At 42.5% G+C, this 22,560-nt stretch overlaps 2 protein-coding genes across 2 annotated transcripts; both read right to left on the bottom strand.

Moving 5' to 3' along the window:
* Nucleotides 1-12,369: 12,369 nt before the first annotated feature.
* Nucleotides 12,370-15,172, bottom strand: LOC147437938 (uncharacterized). The gene is made up of 5 exons (XM_086486667.1): nucleotides 14,637-15,172; nucleotides 14,129-14,522; nucleotides 13,465-14,011; nucleotides 12,759-12,849; nucleotides 12,370-12,670 (listed from the first exon to the last, which is right to left on the bottom strand). The coding sequence occupies exons 1-5, from the start codon at nucleotides 15,170-15,172 to the stop codon at nucleotides 12,370-12,372; spliced, it is 1,869 nt and encodes a 622-aa protein (XP_086342793.1).
* A 56-nt stretch (nucleotides 15,173-15,228) lies between these two features.
* On the bottom strand, nucleotides 15,229-16,865 carry LOC147437937 (uncharacterized). Its single transcript, XM_086486666.1, has 2 exons — nucleotides 16,028-16,865; nucleotides 15,229-15,929 (listed from the first exon to the last, which is right to left on the bottom strand). Exons 1-2 carry the CDS (start codon nucleotides 16,863-16,865, stop codon nucleotides 15,229-15,231), a joined length of 1,539 nt encoding a protein of 512 aa, XP_086342792.1.
* Nucleotides 16,866-22,560: the final 5,695 nt, after the last annotated feature.

The following is a 22,560-nucleotide window of genomic DNA, read 5'->3' as shown; positions in this document are numbered from 1 at the left end:
CTGCCAAGCTCTGCAAATCTGCTCTTGCAGATTATGTTGTCGTTGGGTAGGCTGTTGTTGCTGCATATAAGCTGCAAACTACTACATCATCTGTTGCATGGTCACCTCATGAGGTGTAGACATTTTTCTCCACAAAAATTTCCCACCCTGCTCGATTTCTCATCGGGTTCACCAAGCTATCGCGGGTTTAAGGGTTTGAAGGTGAGTCCGCCACACCGTACAATACACTAATAAGTTCTTTGAAATGAAATGAAGTACGAAAATAAAGAGATTTGTTAACCCAAACAAGATATGATGCTTGATTGCCAAAGCGGCACAATTAACAACATCATAATGTAAATTAGCTATAGATTAAGGAGTTTAAGCTCCCTTATAAGAGTTAACCCAAGTTAATATTGGTAATCAAGAAACAACTTAAGAAAATATACAGAAGAAGTAGAAGCAGATGGAGAGCTTGCGATGATCTCGATGGTGATAATGAAGTTTGCCTCTCTCTACAGCCATAATTGGCTTCAAAAACTCTCCTTCTCCTACTCTTCTTGCTCCAAAATCCACTCTATGATTGCCTTCCAAGGAAAAAAACTTTGAACTGTCAAAAATGCCAAAAATTGGGTTTTATAGAGCCCATTAACTATATTAGCAAGTCCCTTGAGCATCGACACTTGTCCACACTCCCCCGATCTTTTCATGTGAAACTGCCTCTTATAGGCGAGTCTCTCTCTCTCTCTCTCTCTCTCTCTCTCTCTCTCTCTCTCTCTCTCTCTCTCTCTCTCTCTCTCTCTCTCTCTCTCTCTCTCTCTCTCTCATTGCTCCTCAATGCACTGTGGGATGGGCTCCTCCCCTAGCACTAGCGATATCGCTAATGGGAGGGCCCTTAAGCCTTCAAAAGATTTGGCCCATTGTGGGAGTGTGGGAACAACATGCCACATCATCAATTGACTGCAACAACAGCGATCGTCGGTCCTTGCTCAATAATGCCACATCAACAATGGAATTGCCCACTCAGGCACCATCGATGGCAGGCAGCACCACCGCAACAAAGCCAGCCTCCAAGCGCCATAGCTCACCACAAAACTAAAGAGGCTCACGCCTTTGTGATGCCAATGGGGCCTCTCTTCTTCGGGATTTATACCCTGCGGCCCCGGAGCCTCCTTACTCAAGTTGGATTTTGCAAACTCAAATCTTAATGGCCTTTTGATGGATAGTCATCACAAGCTTGAAGCAAATGGAGAAGTTTAGTTGATACGAGAGGAGGAAAAGCTTGTCATTTGGTGTAGACAATGGGAATTGCCTCTATACAGGCACTTGTACATAGTTAAATTATTAGTTACCAGTAGTAATTATGACCAGTAATTGTAATAGTACACATTCGATCAGAACCCATTATGGGCACCTATAAATAGGACTTGCTACTTTCATTTTTGCGACCCTATCACTTTGTCGATATGTCACTAGTCGGTCATTTTTCTAGTCTTTTGTAGTCATCGAGTTGCTACTCTAGTTGTAACCAAGCTCTCTTGTAATCCAACACTCAACACTCAGTTCTACTTCTCACTCATTATTTGAATACATTAGTTCCACTGTCTTTTGTTCAATACATAATTTTGTTCTCTTAGTTTAGTTCTTTATCAAGCGTCAGGTTATGTTCATCTAAAGTCTAAATCTATCTGTTATATTTGATTTGATTCGACATTTGATTAGTCTCTTGATCAATTATACGAATAATTTGTCACAACTCTCAGTTGAGGCTTCCAAAATCCTTAAGGAGGAATTGGCCAGCAAAGACAACTCTGAACCACAATTTAGAGAGATGGCAGAAATCATTTTTGAATCTCAGATCAAGATGAACCAACCATATCCAGGTGGTTGGATTCATACTACTTTGATCGATCATAACTTGGCAAGGGTGAGGCTTACCAAAGGCAAGAAAACTATGTACAATCCCAACACACAGACATGGAATTCTCTTACACCCTACGAGGTGGAGATGATGATGGAGTGTCGAGGAGCTGGAGCAGCAAGCTATCTAATATCTTTCTAATGCATCATCTAGAAGGAGAACATTGGCTCCAGTGCTCGAGGTAGTGGCCAACCACGAGTCCGCTAGATCCCACCATAGATGGTCCAGAGGCCACTCTGAAGAAGGCTCTAGATAAATGCAAGTGCAAACGCTAACTACAGTGAAGTCTCTAGAATTTTGGAATATGCCAAAATTCAAAGAAAGGAGAGGAGGATGTAGATAGTGGAAATTGTCTCTATATAGGCACTTGTACATAGGCAGACTATCAATTACCAATAGTAATGATACTGTAGCAACTGCCCGTGAACTAATTTGGCACATGATGCTGTGCTCAAATGGCATATGATGTTCCTCAAAGGCCGGCTCTTGACATAGACAATGGCTTGACTAGTACTTCGCCTCCCTTGTGATCAATCAAACACTCCCTTCCCCCAAAATGAAAAAAAATTTGTTGAAGATCACTTGACCCTGCCAACACGAGGCCCGCGTCGGTGTGGTTCCCCTTCTTGTGTGTGTGTGTGTGTGTGTGTGTGTGTGTGTGTGTGTGTGTGAGAGAGAGAGAGAGAGAGAGAGAGAGAGAGAGAGAGAGAGAGAGAGAGAGAGAGAGAGAGAGAGAGAGGGGGGGGAGAGGGAGGGTTTCAAACTGCACTTGCCGATCGTAGTGAAGAGGAAGAGAAGAGAGAGATTCACAAATATTATGTAGACGCGAGAGAGAGATAGAGATAGATAGAGAGAGAGAGAGAGAGAGAGAGAGAGAGAGAGAGAGAGAGAGAGAGAGAGAGAGAGAGAAGGGGGGAGAGGGAGGGTTTCAAACTGCACTTGCCGATCGTAGTGAAGAGGAAGAGAAGAGAGAGATTCACAAATATTATGTAGACGCGAGAGAGAGATAGAGATAGAGATGGAGATAGAGAGAGAGAGAGAGAAAGAGAGAGAGAGAGAGAGAGAGAGAGAGAGAGAGAGAGAGAGAGAGAGAGAGAGAGAGAGAGAGAGAGAGAGAGAGAGAGAGAGAGAGAGAAGAAATGAAATGCTATATTAAATACCTTCAAAAGGCCAAAATGACCTATGAGACCAAATTGATACAATCTTGGTGAATCTACTATGATCTATGGGTTCAAAATAAAATAAAGTAAATAAAAAAATAAAATGAACAGTGTCTGAGGATGCCTGACATTGGGGGATGTTTGAGGATGTATTATATCAATCGCTAAAGAGCACCAGTGTCTACCTCTGCAAATAGTCGTATTGGATGTCTCTCAGGTCATGCTACAATAGTCTTGATTCTATAATGGAGCCTCCCTTGATGTCGTTGTGGCCCTTGTACTGGGTGTCTAGATCTCCAAAGGTTAATGGCTCTATCCATTAATATACCTCTGATATAGGCGGACTCTGAGGTCTACTGTGAAGCTTGTTCATGTGATTTTTGAGTCTGTTCTTTAAAGAAGCCAGTGCTCTCGTTCTGATGGAGTTTCTGTAAATGTTCTGGTGGCCCTCATAAGCATGGGTGTCTAGATCTCCCAAGCTCAATGGCTCTATCAATCAATATATCTTTGGTATATGTGGACTTATGAAGTCAGCTATGAAGCTTGTTCATCCTCTGATGGCCCTTTTTCCACATACTCACTATCATCTTTGATTTGATTGCTTGCATATAACGCTCTAGTTGACAAACAAGGCATACAGGGGTTGTCCAATATGTCAATTATTTGTGCAATCCTATCGAACAATCCTTGCGTGAACTTGCCTTATTTCTAGGAAACCTGGCTTACATGCATCGGCTATGATTAAGCAACTGATAGAATATTGAAAGAATTTACCTTGTTCACGCTATACCAGATTTGAGAAGCGACGTAAAACTTTGCTTTGATCCGGTCAATCGTCCCTATCTTCAAACCCATAAGGCATGATCAGAGAGAAACTCCCTTCCATTGACAATATATGGAGCTTTGCTCCTTTTTGCATGATCCTTTGCCACTTCAGTGTTGAGTGCGCGAATGCAATGCGTGTGTAGAGAGCGAGAAGGGAAAAGAGAGAGAACACGGGATGTGGGTGGAGCAGCTCAACACCATGTGTGTGAGAGAGCCACTTATTCTTCTATTTAGTACAGAATAAGGTGTGTACAAGTAATGGGCGGTCGGACGTCTTTGACATGTCCGACAAAGGTAAGAGGACGTTGTGCCTCTTACCTCTATCGGACACGTCAGAGCCGTCCGATCGCCCATTACTTGTACACACTGATTCTTTATTAGATAGAAGAATAAGTTGCTCTCTCTCACACATGGTGTTAGATGCTCCACCCATATCTTATGTTCTCTCTCTCCCCCTTCTCGCTCTCCGCACGTGAATTGCATTCACACACTCACAATTGGTATCAAAGCGCATGGTGATCGTGAAGAGCGTGACGGCTTTGAGAGCTTTGAGGCAATAGCTTGCTTGCATTTGGCAGTGCAGAGATCAAGAAATCTTGGAACCTTTGTGAGAATTCAATGGGAGCTTGTAAGCTCAATTGAGAGTGTCAAATTCTATCATTCTTTGCCAAACTTGCCAAGTATTGCAGCTTCGAGAGCCTTTGTTGACACCTGTAAAAAAGGATCGTGTCTAATTTGACTGCTTAAAAACATGAACTTGAAGATCGCAAAAAGATTTTTGTGAGGTACCACCATCGTGGGCCGGTACAACCCAATGTCGATGCCGCTTTGATAGTTGAAAGCCTCACCAATGATGAAAACTGAAGAGTTGCTTACATATGAAATTCTTTGACTTTTTTCTTCTAATTTTTTTAAATTTTTGCAGCAGAGATTCAATTCTACCCACCCTTTGATGGTTTGGATGCCTTGAGCACCTACCCTTGCAAAACATTTCTTTGAGTTGCAACCCTAAATGACTTTTGGGTGTCCCCAATGGTAACTCAACAAATTCTGCACAAGAAAATCTATGCAGCAGTCTGGGGAGGAAGATTATTCTTGTAGCAATTAACAAAGACCGTGGGAGAGTGCGATGATGAAACAAAAGTTCCTCTACTCAGCCGTGCGATCCCAAAGAGCCCTAAGTCGCCCCATTTGGCATTGGTCGATAGTGTATCCTTCCTCTACTAAACTGTTGTGCACATTACGGTTCTTTTTTGAGAGTACCTTCGTCTCCGCTGCTTTGCATGAGCATGCAAGCCCAAACAGAGACCCCACCTGCTTTTTCTTAAATGAGCACTAGCTTTGATACTAATATCAGGTAGCAAAACTAAACTCCATACTCTCCTCCCAGCCGCTTGCCAATATATAGGCAACCCCCGAGCCGAGTTCACACTTGGCCCTTGGCCTGACATCTTCTCTCTCTCTCTCTCTCTCTCTCTCTCTCTCTCTCCTCTCACACACCCCCCCCCACACACACACACACAAACACACACATACACACGTGAACTCTCATATTCAACACTTGTTGGGTAGATCTTTGTTGCCGTTTGGGATTTCCTCCAACAATTTAAAAAGTTCTCTCATTCTTTTCTCACTTGATTATTGCTCTTTGCCCCCTCTCATGTCATAAGACTCGCCAATTAGCTCTCTCTCTCTCTCTCTCTCTCTCTCTCTCTCTCTCTCACACACACACACACACACCACACACACACACACACACACACACAAAAACTTAACCATTGAAAGCATGTCATACAAATCGTCTCTACAAAAATGTACATGTAGTTACAATTACAATTGTGACAATTGATCCAATGGGCAATGATCAGATTGCTTTTTCAATAAAGATATGCTCATCTGCATGGCCTTGACACCTTTAGGTGGAAGAAATATTAAAGATAAAACAATCCTCCGTGCAATTGATGCCTCTTTGTGCAAGAAATATTCAAGAGTTCTATGTCAAAATGCAAGAACCTATCCCCTAATAAAGTTGTAGGCCCAACGGCTACAACTTTCTTGTTGAAATCATTATTTGGATATTCAAGTTCTTGGGGGTGATAACCACCTAAGCTTATGTACAACACTTCTCATTTGCCTCAAATGAACCACCCTTTGCTTTGTTCCAAGACTCACAAATATGACTATAATAGCCATTAGGTGCCCAAAACGACTTTTTTAGGGACCCATTAATTAGTTTAGGGGGGTGAAGAAAGGAAAAGGGAAGAGTGGGGAAAAAAAGGAAAGGGGAAGGGGGGGCTAGGGCTTAGGGGGGGGTAGGGTAGGCTAGAGTTGGGGGGGGGGGGGGGGGGGGGGCGGGGGCTTGTATTGGTTTTTTTTAATGCTTAAAGGGAGCGCAGAGGCCAGCGCATGTATATAGCCTAGTGGTTAAGGTTGAGTTTTATACTATGTACGTAATGAGTTCAAATCCTACTCATTAAGATTGGTTTTAAATGGTGACCTGCATGGACATGCTAATTGGAGATGCTAAAGCATCTTGAGGAGATTCTATGTAATGAAAAATAAAAGTAGAGCCATTAAGGATTACATTAATAGGTGTAGCCATTCCAATCCACCACAATAGTTTCACCTCTTTTGGTGTTTGCAACATGAGGTCCTTGAAGTTATAATAAAGACTTTGTCAACATATAATAGATATGGGTCTATCTTCAATCCATTGACTGATTAAGTGCCTAAATTCTTGCCCCCTTATGCTTCAAAAGAAAAAGTCACTCCTTCCTCCATTCCCCCAATGCATTGCCTCAACAATCATTCGCCTTTTGCAGCCAACCTTCACCCGACTCTCCCTGCCAAGGCAGCTTGGTTTGATCTGTCAAGGCGCACGATAGCCATGCTCAAGGAAGCCCAGCCTTCACCCAACTCTCCCTGTCCCATGTGCACCTTGGCTATTGCAAAATGCAGCAGGCCATCCTTCTCGCCCTCTCTGATGACACAAGCCATTGCATACGTAGAAGCTAGCCACGGGTAGTGCGTGATGACAAGCAATCGGTAATGAAGGGCATCACATGCGCAGAGACTGGCCATGGGAAATGAGGTGCCGGACCACCACCGCGCGATGCAAAACATGCACTAGTTTTCTGCACAACAAGCCTCCCTCGACTCTGTGCTCTTTGTTCACCTGCATTTTGTGTGTGTGTGTGTGTGTGTGTGTGTGTGTGTGTGTGAGAGAGAGAGAGAGAGAGAGAGAGAGAGAGAGAGAGAGAGAGGAGATGGCACTCTGTGCTCTTTGTTCACCTGCATTTTGTGTGTGTGTGTGTGTGTGTGTGTGTGTGTGTGTGTGAGAGAGAGAGAGAGAGAGAGAGAGAGAGAGAGAGAGAGGAGATGGCACAACAACACAGAGACAGGAGTAGTGGAGGCCGAGAAGGAGGTAGAGGCTAGTAGAGGAGCAGGCTCTCTCTCTCTCTCTTGCTCCCCTTGCAATAGTTTGCGTGCATCCAAAAAATATCCCTCCCCCCCCCCAATCAGGCTTCGCTGTGCACCAGATTTGCACTGACAGCAGTGTCACGACATTTCTCAATGCCTCTCCATGTACCCATCATCTACTGCACTTAGGATTTTCTTTGGTCCATCTGTGACCATTGCTTGCCCTATAATTTGTTGAGTGGAGAGAACTAGTCCTTCAAATACATAAGTGAGAAGTACACTCCCTTGGTGGCTTCTCACTAGAGGAATTGGTTCGGATCTCTGTCTGTAATGTAGATCTGCTAGTGAAGACCTCGCTCATCTTTTCAAGGAATGCCCAACAATTAGGGGCCTGGCAGGAAAAAATTGCAAATGGGTTAAAAAAACCTGAAAAATTGGTTTCTACAAGAACGATCTCTTTTTGGGAGGGAAAGTATATAAAAGTCAAGCGCTTCTTATCATAACACAAGTAGTGAGATTTTGTTACGTTAAACATGTATGGAAGGCAAGGAATTGCCGCATCTTTGAGCACCATTATAACAACTAATTTCTCAAACATAATCCAAGAAAGCAGGGGAGTGAACATCGCCATTGGGAAGCAAACAAGAGCTGATGAATGGAACAAGATGTTCAACACTGCTTTGAACATGCTTGAGTGAAGAGGCGGACTCCTTTTCCTTGGGGTGGCTCCCCTGTTAGCCGATGCAGTTGTGTCCCATTATAGTTGTCATGGCTTGTCAAGAACATGACAAGAAATTGTATTTTTTTTTGTCGTGTTAATATAATCCACTCACAATTGTGAGTTTTGCCCAAAAAAAAGGATTTTCTTTGGTTTTTCTTAATGTTTTCTTTGCAAGTTGGGCACGTTTGCAAAATCCAACACCGACACTCTTTTATTTTGTGTAGTATTGAAAGCCAAAATAGTGAGTGCGAGGTAGATAAAGCATTTCTCATTATAGAACTCTCAAATCCCTTTTTCACTAAACTGGTATGTGGTTGCTTTTAGAGGGCTGCTAGGTTACCAAGGAATCTCTCTCTCTCTCTCTCTCTCTCTCTCTCTCTCTCTCTCTCTCATGTGCATGTGCCGGTGCCCCTTGCACATGTGCATCTCCTCTTTGTGCATAGCTTATGTTTCAGGTGGCAAGAGAGTGACCGTGGATGTACAGAGAATCTAGCTTTTCAATGTCTCTCATGCCCTTTCATTTTGGGACTATTGGAGATCCATGTTCGGAAAAAAACGAGGTAAGTGTATGTTTAACCAGCTAAACGAGGGCTACATATGGATTTATGTAGAAAGAAAAGGAAGGTTTCTTTATGGTCTTCAAAAGGAAAACAATCACTCTTTAAATAGACTTCAAGAGGAACTGTGGAGTCAACTTCTCTCTCTCTCTCTCTCTCTCTCTCTCTCTCTCACATGCCATGTGCCCCAAATTTTCAAAAGGTGCATCTGAACTCTCTTCACATAACATGTATTGGGTGTGGCAAGATAGTGATCGTGGATGTACAAAGCATCGAGATTTTCAATGTTTGTCAAGTCCTTCCATTTTTGTGGCCATTCAAGGACAGTGTTCGCAAAAAATCGAGGTTTAGTACATTTTTAACCACCAAAAATTGCAAAATCCCGGATAGACTTCAAGCGTGCCTTGAAGAAAGTGGCAAATTTTTGAAAGGTTTAGTATGAATATCAATAATTCTTCAAGTTTTGACCAAAAACCAAAAGATTTTTGTAATGTACCCCTTATTAATTTTAGAATTACTTTAATTAGGGATTTTTCGTTTTGTCAAGGCCTATTCAAGACCTCTCTCTCTCTCTCTCTCTCTCTCTCTCTCTCTCTCTCGCCCTTCCATTTAGAGCCTATTCAAGACTGGTGATTGCAAGAAATTGGGGTTTAGTGTATTTTTAACTAGCTAAGATTGCAAAATTTTGGATAAATTCCAAGCTTGCCTTTAAGAAAACCAACAAAATTTTAAAAGTTTTACTATAAATACAAAAAATTCTTCAAGGTTGGACCTTAAAATCAAAAGAGTTTTAGTGTGCTCCTTATTTAGTTTAAAATTACTTCCATTAGGGTTTTTTGCAAGCCCAATTTGAGACCTGTGTACGTATGTGTGTGTGTGTGTGTGTGTGTGTGTATATATATATATATATATATATATATATATACATAATGTACCCTTTTATTTTGGGGCTACTTTAAATCAATATCGCAAAATCTTAGCTTACCTTTAAAAAATCGGCAAAATTTTGCAAGTTGGTGTAAATACGAGCAGTTCTTCAATTCTGACCTAAAAACGAAAAGAATTTTTATTATGCTCTTATTTATTCGTAAATTGCTTCGATTATGAAAAATGTTTTTGACAAGTCTTATTCAAGACCTCTCTCTCTCTCTCTCTCTCTCTCTCTCTCTCTGCCGCACTTTCATGTTGTCCCACATGAGACACATGTAGTGCTAGTTCGACTCTGAGATCATCCAACTTTACCTCTTTGTGCAAAGTTGCAATGTGCAATGTGTAGATGCCCGAGTGTAGCAAGACAACCATGTGTGGAGGTACTCAATACAAGATTTTAGCTCAACATTGCCGGATGCAAATAAGCATCAAGAGTTCGACGTTTTCTTACGCTCTTTAAAATGAAGTATAGACATAGATTGCTCTTCAAATTTGAGGGCTATGTATTTATGTGTGTATTTATACTACACGCGTACTCGTTCATCTTTTATTATATTCATTACCTCCTGCAATCCCTTCCTTTAAGTCCCAATGGTAGGATTGATCTGAGATTTATGAGGTCTCTATCATCTCTAGTAAAAGGTAGGTGATGGATTCGAGCTCGCCACATCTAAACGAACATTTCTTCTGCAGCTCTAGTAGCCAACACTACATCCAATTGCTGTTGTCGCTTCAAGCAACCCGTAAATTTTTTTAAAAAAATTTCATCTTCTCTGCGTCCCAATAGTCGCGCTCACATCTCCCAACAGTTGTCTCGCATCTCCTCCCCTTCCTAGTCTCTCTCTCTCTCTCTCTCTCTCTCCCTCCCCCCCCCTCCGAGCGCTACAGTCAACAATCTCGCTTTTTTCCACCTGCATTTGCCAAGGTTCGCCATGATTTTCTTTTTCAAAAATCGTGCACATATTTTATGGCCTTCATAAGGCAAAGTAGAGCCACCCCCTTCAAATGGATTTCACAAGAAAAGTAAAGGGCTTTTGAAGGGAACATAAAGTGAGCTTTAAAAGGAAATGTAGAGTCACTCTTCAAGTGAAATTTATAGTCACCTTTCAATCGACACCTGCATACCCTCTCCTTCCTTCCTTGAAAATTTTAAGCTCCATTATGTGTAGTATGGAAGTACATATGGATAGAAATATAGAAGGCTCGTCTAGTTTTACTGCTTAAATAAAATTATGAACTTCTCTAAAATATACCAAAATGTGGCACTCGTTTGCAAACCTATTCAATGAACACAGAATCAACCAAAAATATATTTTCTTCATAAGAAAGATTGTCAAAACGACTTTGGAATTTGAGTTAGCTCAAAAAAGGGGTCTAGAGGTGCCATTTTTCTTGGTGCCTTTGAATATTTTAGTATCGTCTTGGAACTAACTTATAAAAGTTGTAAAAAGACACTTTGGCTTTTCAATATATCTAATCTATTCATTGACTTCCTTTAATATTAGACCAGAGTGTGACATGCGCGTTGCTGCGGCCAAGAAAACTATGGTCATTGGGTCACACACACGCGTCTATGTGTGCACGCGTACACACGCACACACACACACACATTAATAAGTGTGTCTGAGTGCCTGTATGCACACAAGTGGAGAGAGTGAACTATAGTCTTTGTAATCACTGTAGGAAGATAACAACTCTCTCTCTCTCTCTCTCTCTCTCTCTCACACACACACACACACACACACATCAGATCTTGAGATCAAGATTTGTCAAGTAGATCTATTTGGAACAATAAAAAATCTCTTCTTCTTCTCTCTCTCTCTCTCTCTCTCTCTCTCTCTCTCTCACACACACACACACACACACACACACACACACACACACACATTCATATGGAGTTTTGAGGTCGAAACTTATTAAGTAATCTTTAAGTTCTCTCTCAATGAATAAAAAGAGGAAACTATAATAACCAGTAGTAAAACGGCGCCACCTTCGGCGGCGGCATGGTCTCTATTACCCTCAAGCTCTTTGCTCTTGGAAAATCTCATAAAAACATTTGAACATTGACTCTCTCTCTCTCTCTCTCTCTCTCTCAGTCATCAGGGCTATAGGGCACTCTTTCATTAGTCCTTCGTCAAATTTAAAATGCAGAGGTAAATCCAAAAATTTGTAGGTGAGATTACACTAAACCTTGGTGTTTTTCGAGCATTTTCCTTTGTCTACATACTGGGTGGATTCTCTCTCTCTCTCTCTCTCTCTCTCTCTCTCTCTCTGTGTGTGTGTGTGTGTGTGTGTGTGTGTGTGTGTGTGGTGTGTGTCTTTGTTGTCCATGTACTGGGCTCTCTCTCTTTCTCTAGCTAGAGAGAGAGATAGAGAGAGAGTGAGGAAAGGAGAGAGAGAGAGAAGGAGAGAGAGAGCTCTCTCCTTTGTCTACATACTGGGTGGATTCTCTCTCTCTCTCTCTCTCTCTCTCTCTCTTTGTGGTCCATGTACTAGGCTCTCTCTCTTTCTCTAGCTAGAGAGAGAGACAGAGAGAGAGTGAGGAAAGGAGAGAGAGAGAGAGCGAAGGAGAGAGAGAGCTCTGTACATGGACAACAGAGAGAGAGAGAGAGAGAGAGAGAGAGAGAGAGAGAGAGAGAGCCTAGTACATGGACAACAAAGAGAGAGAGAGAGAGAGAGAGAGAGAGAGAGAGAGGTATTGTATGTGTTTGAAATTTATAAGATGGACAACATTTGAATCTTTGCAAAAGTCATCACAACATATTTTCAAACTAACTTTGCACCAACATATATAGAGTAAGTGATATTTCTCATTCCAAAAAATATAACATTCGTAGAGACTTAATGTTTATATGCTCAAAAGCGTAGCCTACGACATGCCCTGCTGCGGTATCGAACCACCCATGGCCCACGATGTAAAACACATCTACCAATCACTGGAGGAAGAGATCCTAACACAAAAACACGTAGGAACCAAGCAACGAGACTAAGATTTTGAGCAAACATAGCATTAATTGGACGGGTTCTGCCTAACTTTGCAATGGTGACACGTGTTCTAAATCCTCTCTGAATAGCAACTTGAATGTAGCACAGCAAGCTCGGATCATATGAAGCATGATATATACCCACCATCAAGAATTCTGGGTAAGATTGTGATCTATAGCCAAACAAAAAGCTATTAATATAGATAGATATTTTGATACACAAAAGCTATTACTTTACTATATCAACATCAACATTGTTACCTTGCTACATCCAAGTCCTCGAGTAGATGAATCACCTGCATGGCTGTGATTGGACCCCTCCATAATGGTGGATCTAATACATAATCTTTGACTGTGAGCACAAAATTCTTTAAAGTATCGAAATGTCACAAACACACATATACAATATTTTACCTCGGACGTGTCGAGGTCGTCTCCCTAGCGTGTAAGTCACAGAGGCGTTAGGATCCATCTTAATTCATCAAAAAGCACATGAATCATAAATCTCTCAGCACTAATAAATCTTGTTTCAAAGAATACACCTTGCTTGAGGCTACACCATGTTTCATAAGAAGATATACTAAGCTTATAAATGACAAAGAAATAGTTGCGAGAGTCACCGTGCTTTTTTATTGGATGAAACATATCCAACCACGTTAAACCCCATGGCAAGGGGGTGGCAGGGGGCAGGTCAATTGCAACACCTCTTTGTAGACAATGTTAGAAGTGTATGTTCTTTGATCTCCATGTCTACTAACGCTTGTTAAGTGACTATCACCAACCACAACCTTGATGGCAGAAGAGGATCTCACGTGAGACATTGCCACATACAGTTGACCATGGGTGAAAACAGGTGTTGGGAGATACAATCCAAGAAGTCCCAATGTTTGGATTTGCGCCTTGTTGATTGTCATCCCAAAAGCACAACGTAGGGGAAATTGGCGGCGTTTCAAATCAAAAGGGAGACCTTCTCTAGATCCCATGAGAATATAAATCCTTGGAATGAACACTGCATATCCTGGATGTGACCCTGTAATGATTTCTGCTTCAATCACTTTGCTGTGGAATTGCTTACAAATCAAGCCCGTCCCATTACAAAGACCACTTCTTGGATCCAAATTGCAAAGAAACATAACTGGAGCATTCTGTTTCAATTGTAAAACATGCGATGGAAAACCTCCCCCAAGATCTAAATTATTTACAAACTCACTTGTGAATAAAATGCTATCACAATCTGATTCACACACTAAGTCTACACTGACATATTCCTTATAAGCACCAAGAAATTGTTGCAAGCCCAAATTGTTTATAGCATCCGTCTCCTTGTTCCGTGGATCCAAAATTGCTCTATCCTTGAAAAAGGTTGCATGGCAAGTCTGTGTTTCAAGGTCTCTATATATGCAAGCAACCAATGCTTGCAAATTATTTTGTGGTAGCATCATGCAGGCCGGAAAAGCCACATAATCAAGTATGCCCCCATCACAAACATGTCCATTACCAATATCAAGTGTCCACTACACAAACTCTCTTTCAATAACATTACTAAAAAAATTGACCACTCGCATATTCTATGTTAGATGCATAATTTCTGTACGTTGCCAAATGTATGAGTGGCACAAAGATGCATTAACAATGTCTTCTCTTCCCCCTTTACGCACAACAGGTAATATCTGTCTGAAATCACTACCAAGGAGGAGAACCTTTCCACCAAACAACATGTCATTTTTCATGACATCTCTTAGTGTCTTATCAAGAGCCTCAAAAGCGTGTCTATGAGCCATGGGGGCTTCATCCCATATGATCAGTGAACTCATTCGCAATAGCTCAGCGATCTGGCTGTTTACTTTAATGTTACATGTGGACTCAGAAGTTATATCAATAGGGATCGTGAATCTAGAGTGTGCAGTTCTTCCGTTGTCGAGAAGTTGTGTTGCAATCCCAGACGATGCACATGCCAAAGCACTTTGGACTCTCCACGTATCCGAGAGAGAAATGCATTGTAGAGATAAGTCTTTCCCATTCCACCTGGCCCTCCAAGAAAAAAACAGTCCCTCTGCTCATGCCAGCTGCTTGTAAAACCCGATTGTAAGCTTCCCTTTGCCCAACATTGAAAGATGATTCCATTCGAGCAGACAATACTCTTTGTTCCTCTCTGTTATACATGAACTCTTGAGAAGCACTCCATGCCCACTCATAATTTGCAGTGTGTGATCCACCTGGGGCATTCCATAATAATCCGAGAGCCTCTTTCCATAGTGTTGAAGCATTGTCTCTAAGTTTGATAAAGCTTGGTTTTGAGCCATGTATTCACAGATAGTCGCATCATTTGTGCGAACCCTCATATGATATACATGGTCCTCAGAAAGCTCCTTACAGAAGCGATTCCACAATGCACCAGGATGTATTGGATCACAAAAAACCAAAATGACTACAAACAGTAGGGGCAATTGTTGCCTTGTTTGTTGAAAAGAAGCATCTTCCAAACAAAGAAACCATTCATCATCAACTTGCAGTAATCCTCGTGCATTACATGTTTCTTTAAATGTGTCATATACTTGTCCATTGAAAATTGTAATATCCTCAAAAGACTTACATCCTTTGCACATGTTGAGTAACATACACAAATAGTACAAATCTCCAACATTGGGAACAATGTGGTACATTCTTCCAATCATGTCACCAATCTGTCTTTGAGTCCATGTTCTACTTGCTGGCTTCCGAACCCACTTTGTTAGAAGTCTATGTACAACAAATCGTTGGCCTCTGGATATTGTTGATTTGCAACAAACCACTCAATGAGCGTTGTCTTTTTGCTGACCTCTCCTTCCACCACACTCTGTACAGTCGTTCTGTCGCTGAAGATGACTTGATTTTGATGAGGCAAGTGAACTTGGAGCTGTTGTATGTCAGGTTTCTCTTGATGCATATGAAACCCAAGTATATTCAAGATAGCCTCAGATGCTGATACATATCGAGCATTAAGATAGTTTGTAACTTCATTTAGAAGCCCTTCACTATCTTGTAGAACAACAGTGGCCCTGTCATGTCCCTTATACACATACTTGTAGAGATATTTCAGAGCGAATATAGTGGAGCAAACCTCCACATTGATATGTGCATTGTACCTTATTGACAAAAATGGATTGTATGGAACAATCCATTTATTACTCAGTTGCACTTTATTACGAACAATGTAATTTCCATCATCCCTCCTCATGTACGTTTGGTATCCATCCCTAGTTACAGTAGTCGACGCACTGAAGCTTCGAGGATATTTAAACCTGTACTTTCCATCTTTCATACATGGAGAATTCTTATTCAAGTTTCCACACGGGCCATGCACATTACACCGACTGATAACATCATACCACTGTGGAAACATTACTTTATCAGGAAGCTCCGCACACACAATCTTATCATAATGCAATGTCTCTGTTGGCTTATGCTCAGATGCAAGTATCAATAAATGTGAGCATGAGGAAGGCCTCTCTTTTGGAACTCAATCACAGAAATGTGTTCATTGACCTTACCAAAAATAACTCTCTTAATCAGCAAGCCCATCAAATCCTTGAACTTATGGTAGAAAACACGGGCAGTAAGATCAGGACGATCATTGGATGTCTGTCCAGGTAGTAATGCATCATGTATCTCCTTCCATCCAGGATTGCATGTGAATGTAATGAAGAGATCGGGTTTTCCTCTCTTGCGTACAATTGACATGGCATCCTGGTACAACTGGTGCATATAGCAAGGGCCACCAACATACGAAGAAGGCAATACAACCCTTCTTCCAACATTAGCACCCAATAACAGTTCTCTATCATCCCTTGCTCCATCTCTTGCTCCAACCATATCTGTCAAGCCTTGATACACCTCACTGCGAAGTTCAATTTGATGATTATGAACCCACAAAAGCCTCAACTCCTCCATACAACTATATGCATCAACAATATATTGTTGCAGTAGCCTACCACCACGTAAAAGACATTGTGTTGTGTCATCTCTAATTTGCAATCTATACTTGTAGAAATCCATTGTAGAAATATACTTTGTAGTTCCATTTACTCGCTCTCTGTTTACTTCCGCTCTGTTCACTTGGGGTATGTAAGGATTCCAACCTTCTTCACCATTTGGAAATAGCAACACATATAATAGAGGCATGTATGACCTATGGAAATTTGAGATTCTTTTTAGACCACCACCCAAAAGATTCAACACAATATCACGATGGCCAATGTTGCTCTCTTCACCCTGACCAGGCATGATTGCAGCAACTTCCACACTTGTTGGAGCAACATATTGCCAACCATTTGTACGCTTCTCAGTAATGACCATCCTAATCTCCGGAATATTGGAAGTTGGGACCATTGTAGCAAACCCCTAAAAGCTTGAACATACGGATTTACTCGATGCATCATCGATTGCAAGCTTTCCAAAACATCTGGTTTGAGTTTTGAAACATGACTCATCCTGTTTTGCAACTCATTCTCAGTGTCAAAAAAATACAACTGAGCAAAGTGAGGGATTTGACCTTATCGCTTTTCTGGCATCAATGGACCAATGTTATGATAAATAGATCCATGCACCTTGAAGGTATAGATTCTTTTTCTTTGGCAGAGAGATTCATCTATATGAGCTCCCAAAGAAGCAAATGCCAACACACTATTGTATGCTCTGATATGTTTCTACTTCTAGTATTACTCCCGTGCATCAATTTCCTTAATTCTAAAGGAGGTTCACTTAATGGTGGCAAAGAAACATTTCCTGAGTTGCAACAACTCTTCCCCACAAATGTGCGAATGGTCTTTGCTTCTGTTTTCCAAGCTAAAGCACCACAAAAGGAACATGCAAAATCCAAGTTGCCTATGTTGTGAAGAATACACTTTTCATGAGAAAGAGACAACATAGAGATATGCATCAAGGAAGTGGTCTCAGAATATAAGTAGGTGATAGATAGACAAAGTGTCTCAACTTTGGAGTAATCTCCCTCTCTGGAGACAATTACAGGCTCCTCAAGCACATCTCCATTATTGGCTTCCAAATTGTCTTCCACTTCAATCCTTACATAACTTTGCAAGAGAATTGACTCGTTATCTACATCCATCGCAATCCTTCCCTGAGGAATTCATTGCATCACTTCACGTTTATCAAATGGTGGCAATCTTCCAAGTGAGGCACATCAATCTCACCAGAGAATGTCGAACTCTATCTCGCGCTGTTGCACGTCGCGTAGCTCAAGAGGCTTGACATATCCTACTACGTCTTGCATGTCCAGGAGACAACACCTTTGGACCAATAGCCATCTGTCCAAAAAAGAGCTCTTATAAGTACTCATAGATATATACATGTTAGTATCTAGAGAATTAAGAAGAGAGTATGGAGAAGAAAGGATTTCCCAACTATGTCTATCTTTCTTTGAAGAAGTCAGTGAGAGGAGGCTTGCCAACCCACATGGTAAATGTCTATATACTTCTATATATGTCTCTCTATATCTCATCTAACTACTACTAAGGATATAATTGGGGGAGTGAGTCCATCCGATTAGCCCATTGACGATTGTCGGTTAAGGCCTGGGTTTCAACCAAAAAATTTCCATTGCGGTTACAACGCGCCAGTCTGCACGTCAACTGGAATCTTGCAGTCGATGCAGATGTGCCAAGTTAACCCATTAGTGGTCGACCCGTTATTGGCCATTTTGGCAACCCACATCAAGACAGATTCAAAGGTGCATCCAAATCAACCCCGAGGGGCTTCATTATGAAGAGTTACCATGGTGACAGGTTAAGGCCTGAGTTTCAGTTGGCTTTCCATGCGGTTACAACGTGCCAGTCTGCACGTCAGCCGGATTCTCGCAGTCGATGCAGATGTGCCAAGTTAACCCATTATTGGTCAACCCATTAGTGGCCATTGGCAACCAACATCAAGACGGATTCAAAGGTGCATCCAAATCAGCCCCGAGGTGCTTCATTATGAAGAGTTACCATGGTGACAGGTCCCCATTTGAGTTGGTAGAGTTGCATTGAGGCTTGAATTGTTGTGTACATTCCGTTTACGCAATCAAAAGCAAATACCACATCGGCAATGGTGTGCATGTGATTGCGTTGGGAGAGACACTCTCACTTTGCATCTGCCAAAAATAGACCAGAGCTTCTTGACCCCACCCAAATTGGGCATATCTGGCAATCAATGCATTCAAAGAGACGGCCTCCTATATATGAAGCTCTCTTCCACTTTTTGTGCTTTATGAAGTGCTTCACATTTGTCATACCTAGAAAGAAGTCAGACATTGCACACACCTAGAATACTTTGTGTGTGTGTGTGTGTGTGTGTGTGTGTGTGTGTGTGTGTGTGTGTGTGAGAGAGAGAGAGAGAGAGAGAGAGAGAGAGAGAGAGAGAGGGCAAGGGGGGGCGGGGAACGGGAGGTGTGACCCAAAAGACACAGTGGCAACAAAAATACTACAATTATGGAGATCCTCTGAGAATGTAGCAATCAATGCATTCAAAGAGACGACATCCTATATAGGAAGCTCTCTCCCACTTTTTTGCTTTATGAAGTGCTTCACATTTGTCATACCTAGAAAGAAGTCAGACATTGCACACACCTAGTAAATAATTTGTGTGTGTGTGTGTGTGTGTGTGTGTGTGTGTGTGTGTGTGTGGTTGTGTGAGAGGAGGAGAGAGATGGGAGAGAGAGAGAGAGAGAGTTGGGAGAGAGAGAGAGAGAGAGAGAGAGAGATGAGAGAGAGATTGCGTATACTTGAGAGAGAGGGCGAGGGGGGGGGGGGGGGGGGGGGGGGGGGGGGGGCAGGGGGGGGTGGGGGGGGGGGGGTGAAGTGGAGATGAGAGAGAGAGGGACAGGTTGGGGGGGGGGGGGGGGGGGGAGGGGGGGGGGGGGGGGGGGCGACAGAGAGAGAGGGGGGACAGGGGGAGGGGGGGGGGGGGGGGGGGGGGGGGGGGGGGGTGGGGGGGGGGGGGGGGGGGGGGGGGGGGGGGGGGGGGGGGAGGGGGGGGACAGGGGGGGGGGGGGGGGGGGGGGGGACAGGAGGTTTGTGACTCAAAAGATACAGTGGCAACAAAAATACTAAAATTATGGAGATCCTCTGAGAATGTAGTATCTAAAGAAGACAACCAAGAGTCGTGAGCAAATTGGTATCCACTACATACATAAGCCTCCACCAAAATGTAGTCAATATCCCCAAAGCCACCAAAATATAGATCCGCTAAGGCTATGAATGGGAAAGAAGTGAGAATGTTTTTTGGAGATCCTCTGAGAATGTGGTATCCAAAGAAGACAACCAAGAGTTGTGAGCAAATTGGTATCCACTACATACATAAGCCTCCCCCAAAATGTAGTCAATATCCCCAAAGCCACTAAAATATAGATTCGCTAAGCCTATAAATGATAAAGAAGTGAGTATTACTATCAATTACATAATTCACTTTTTGCAAGGGTTGCCCTGCTTTGAACTGGATGGAACATCTCCAACGGCATTAATCCCCTTCTTGGGCCAATGGGTCGTTACCAATGCATGGAGCTTGTTTGAGATAGATCTAACTTCGGAGACACCTGTAGTATGTTGTATTGCTACGGCGGTCAATTTGTTGCTATTGCTTCATAATTCAGGCACAATGCTTTTGAAATCCATGCTATCCTTGTCAAGAAGGGACCTCTCAAAGAGACTCATGATTTTTGCCTGGTTGCTTTCTATGGGAGAAAGTTGTCCTTGCACTGAGCTCTGCTGTTGCAAAATACCATTGATCTGTAGCTGCATCCGCTTCTCTAGACGATGAAGATAAACCCCTTGCTCATATTGTGAATGTCCCAACCAGTGAATGCTCTCTCTATAGGAAACCTGTGATGCCTCCGCTCTCTCACATGAGGCTTGAATTTTGGAGCATAGTGTGTGGATGATATCTAATCCATCTACAATTTGCATCTTTGTAGGTCCATCCCCACCTCGGGCAATGCGCTTGGCATTTCGTAAATTGTTGTCTGGGTCTCTCTCTGGGGTAGAAAATATCACCTCCGAAGAATCTCCTCCAGAGGTAAGCACGTGCTCCATTACCGTAAGAATAAGATATATATTTAGCATCGGGTTATACATGTTTTTCTCTCTCTCTCTCTCTATTTTTCCCCTATCCACCTCTTTATACCTCCCTCTCTATGGCGCAAGGTGGCCATAGAGAGAACAATAGCCAAAGCCTGTGTGCATCCTCTGGCCATAGCAAAAGGTTGTTGACTTTCCTATGGGCATAATGTGAAATCGAGCAGGCTCCCGCACGCACGCACACACACACAAAGGCTCTCTCTCTCTCTCTCTCTCTCTCTCTCTCTCTCTCTCTCTCTCTCTCTCTCTCTCTCTCTCTCTCTCTCTCTCTCTCTCTCTCTCTCTCTCTCTCATACCAAAAGTTGTGCATTTCGGAAAGCAAAAAAAGTGCTTGAGAAGATTCTTGTGTAGGATGTCGTCTCTTGGAATGCACTGATTCTGGGATATGCCTAACTTGGTTAGGGCCAAGAGAGCGGTTGCCCCACCTAATGCTTCTTGTCCATGAGCTCCATCCCTCTCTTTCTCTCTCTCTCTCTCTCTCTCTCTCTCTCTCTCTCTCTCTCTCTCTCTCTATCTCTCTCTTACTCATGTGTAGGCATATCCCACAATGAGTGCAGTCCAAGAGACGACATCCCATAGAATAAGCTCATTGAAAGCACATTTTGTGCTTTATGAAGTGCATGGCATTTGGCATACATGTTGACCAAGGCAATGCTAGAATTCAAGGTTTTTACACTAAATTTCTCTACAGGTTGTAGGTTTTCTCAAGTTCAAATTTAAATTTAAAGGTAAATACCAAAATTTGTAAGTGGAATCAGAGCTCATTGCTTAAGCTCATTGAAAGCACTTTTTGTGCTTTATGAAGTGCTAGGGTTCAAGATTCGGAAAAAAATCATTTTCTAAAACATACAAAATTCCTTCCCTTGAATATGCTCAGGGAAAATTCTAGCTCTGCGAGCCCCACCATCATCAGAGCTCCGTATCAATGCAAAATAGCGCATATAAGCTCCTCTCCCGCCCTGTTTATTTGTCTGCTGATCCGTCGATAATGAGCAATGCCTCAATTCCTCCTCCTCCTGGCTTTTGAAACTGAGTTTGCCACGTGTTTCTTGGCTTCAAGCCTAGTTCTTCCTCGTCAGTAGATTGTTTTTGTCATGTGGGATTACATCAAACCTAGGTTTTTTTCTAGCTCTGCGAGCCTCACCATTATCAGAGCTCATTGATTAAGCTCATTGAAAAGGCTCTCTCTCTCTCTCTCTCTCTCTCTCTCTCTCTCTCTCTCTCTCATGCCAAATGTTGTGCATTTTGGAAAGCACAAAAAGTGCTTGAGAAGCTTCCTATGTAGGATGTCGTCTCTTGGAATGCACTGATTGTGGGATATGCCTAACTGGGTTAGGGCCAAGAGAGCGGCTGCCCCACCTAATGCTTCTTGTCCATCAGCTCCATCATTTGAGTTTTTACACTATTTTTCTATATTTTGGGGCGGAATTTCCCCTTTTTCCCTTGCCTTCAACCGGCATTTTTGAAATTGAAAACGGCACGATTTTAAGCTGACCCTGACCGAGACACATTTTTCCCAAACTTTGGTGCTTTGAATAGTGCCAATTTGTTGAGCCCCTACCGGTGCTTTGCAATGCTTACAAAATTAGGCTATTATTTGGGTTTTTACACACTCTCTCTCTATTTCAGCGCTAATTCACATGCGTGACGATGCGTGACAGTCTTTAGGCATGTGGGCACTAGGGAGTGCGCTCAAGGGCCTGGACATTTGCGGTTTTGTTGTGCATTTCGGAAAGCACAAAAAGTGCTTGAGAAGCTTCCTGTGTAGGATGTCGTCTCTTGGAATGCAATGATTGTGGGATATGCCTAACTCGGTTAAGCATATTTCGGCGCTAATTTGCATGTGCGACGATGCGTGACAGTCTTTAGGCATGTGGGCACTGGGGAGTGCGCTCAAGGGCCATGACATTTGCCGTTTTGTTGTGCATTTAAAAGTGCTTGAGAAGCTTCCTATG

The sequence above is a fragment of the Adiantum capillus-veneris genome, chromosome 17 (assembly GCF_014529385.1).
Source record: "Adiantum capillus-veneris isolate H3 chromosome 17, ASM1452938v2, whole genome shotgun sequence".
Classification (NCBI taxonomy): Eukaryota; Viridiplantae; Streptophyta; class Polypodiopsida; order Polypodiales; family Pteridaceae; genus Adiantum; species Adiantum capillus-veneris.
The sequence above is the reverse complement of the archived record's forward strand: the minus strand, read 5'-3'. Positions and strand labels throughout refer to the sequence as shown.

Bases quoted from the DNA above. Each gene is read 5' to 3' on its own strand.
- LOC147437938 (XM_086486667.1), bottom strand. From the start codon at position 15,172: ATGATTGGAAGAATGTACCACATTGTTCCCAATGTTGGAGATTTGTAC. The intron at 14,523-14,636 runs GTATTGTCTGCT...TTGGAGGGCCAG, and splicing joins ATAACAGAGAGGAACAAAGA to GTGGAATGGGAAAGACTTAT. The intron at 12,671-12,758 runs GTAACAATGTTG...GTTTGGCTATAG, and splicing joins GAGGACTTGGATGTAGCAAG to ATCACAATCTTACCCAGAAT.
- LOC147437937 (XM_086486666.1), bottom strand. From the start codon at position 16,865: ATGGTCCCAACTTCCAATATTCCGGAGATTAGGATGGTCATTACTGAG. The intron at 15,930-16,027 runs GTAAGGTCAATG...ATAAGCCAACAG, and splicing joins GATTAAGAGAGTTATTTTTG to AGACATTGCATTATGATAAG.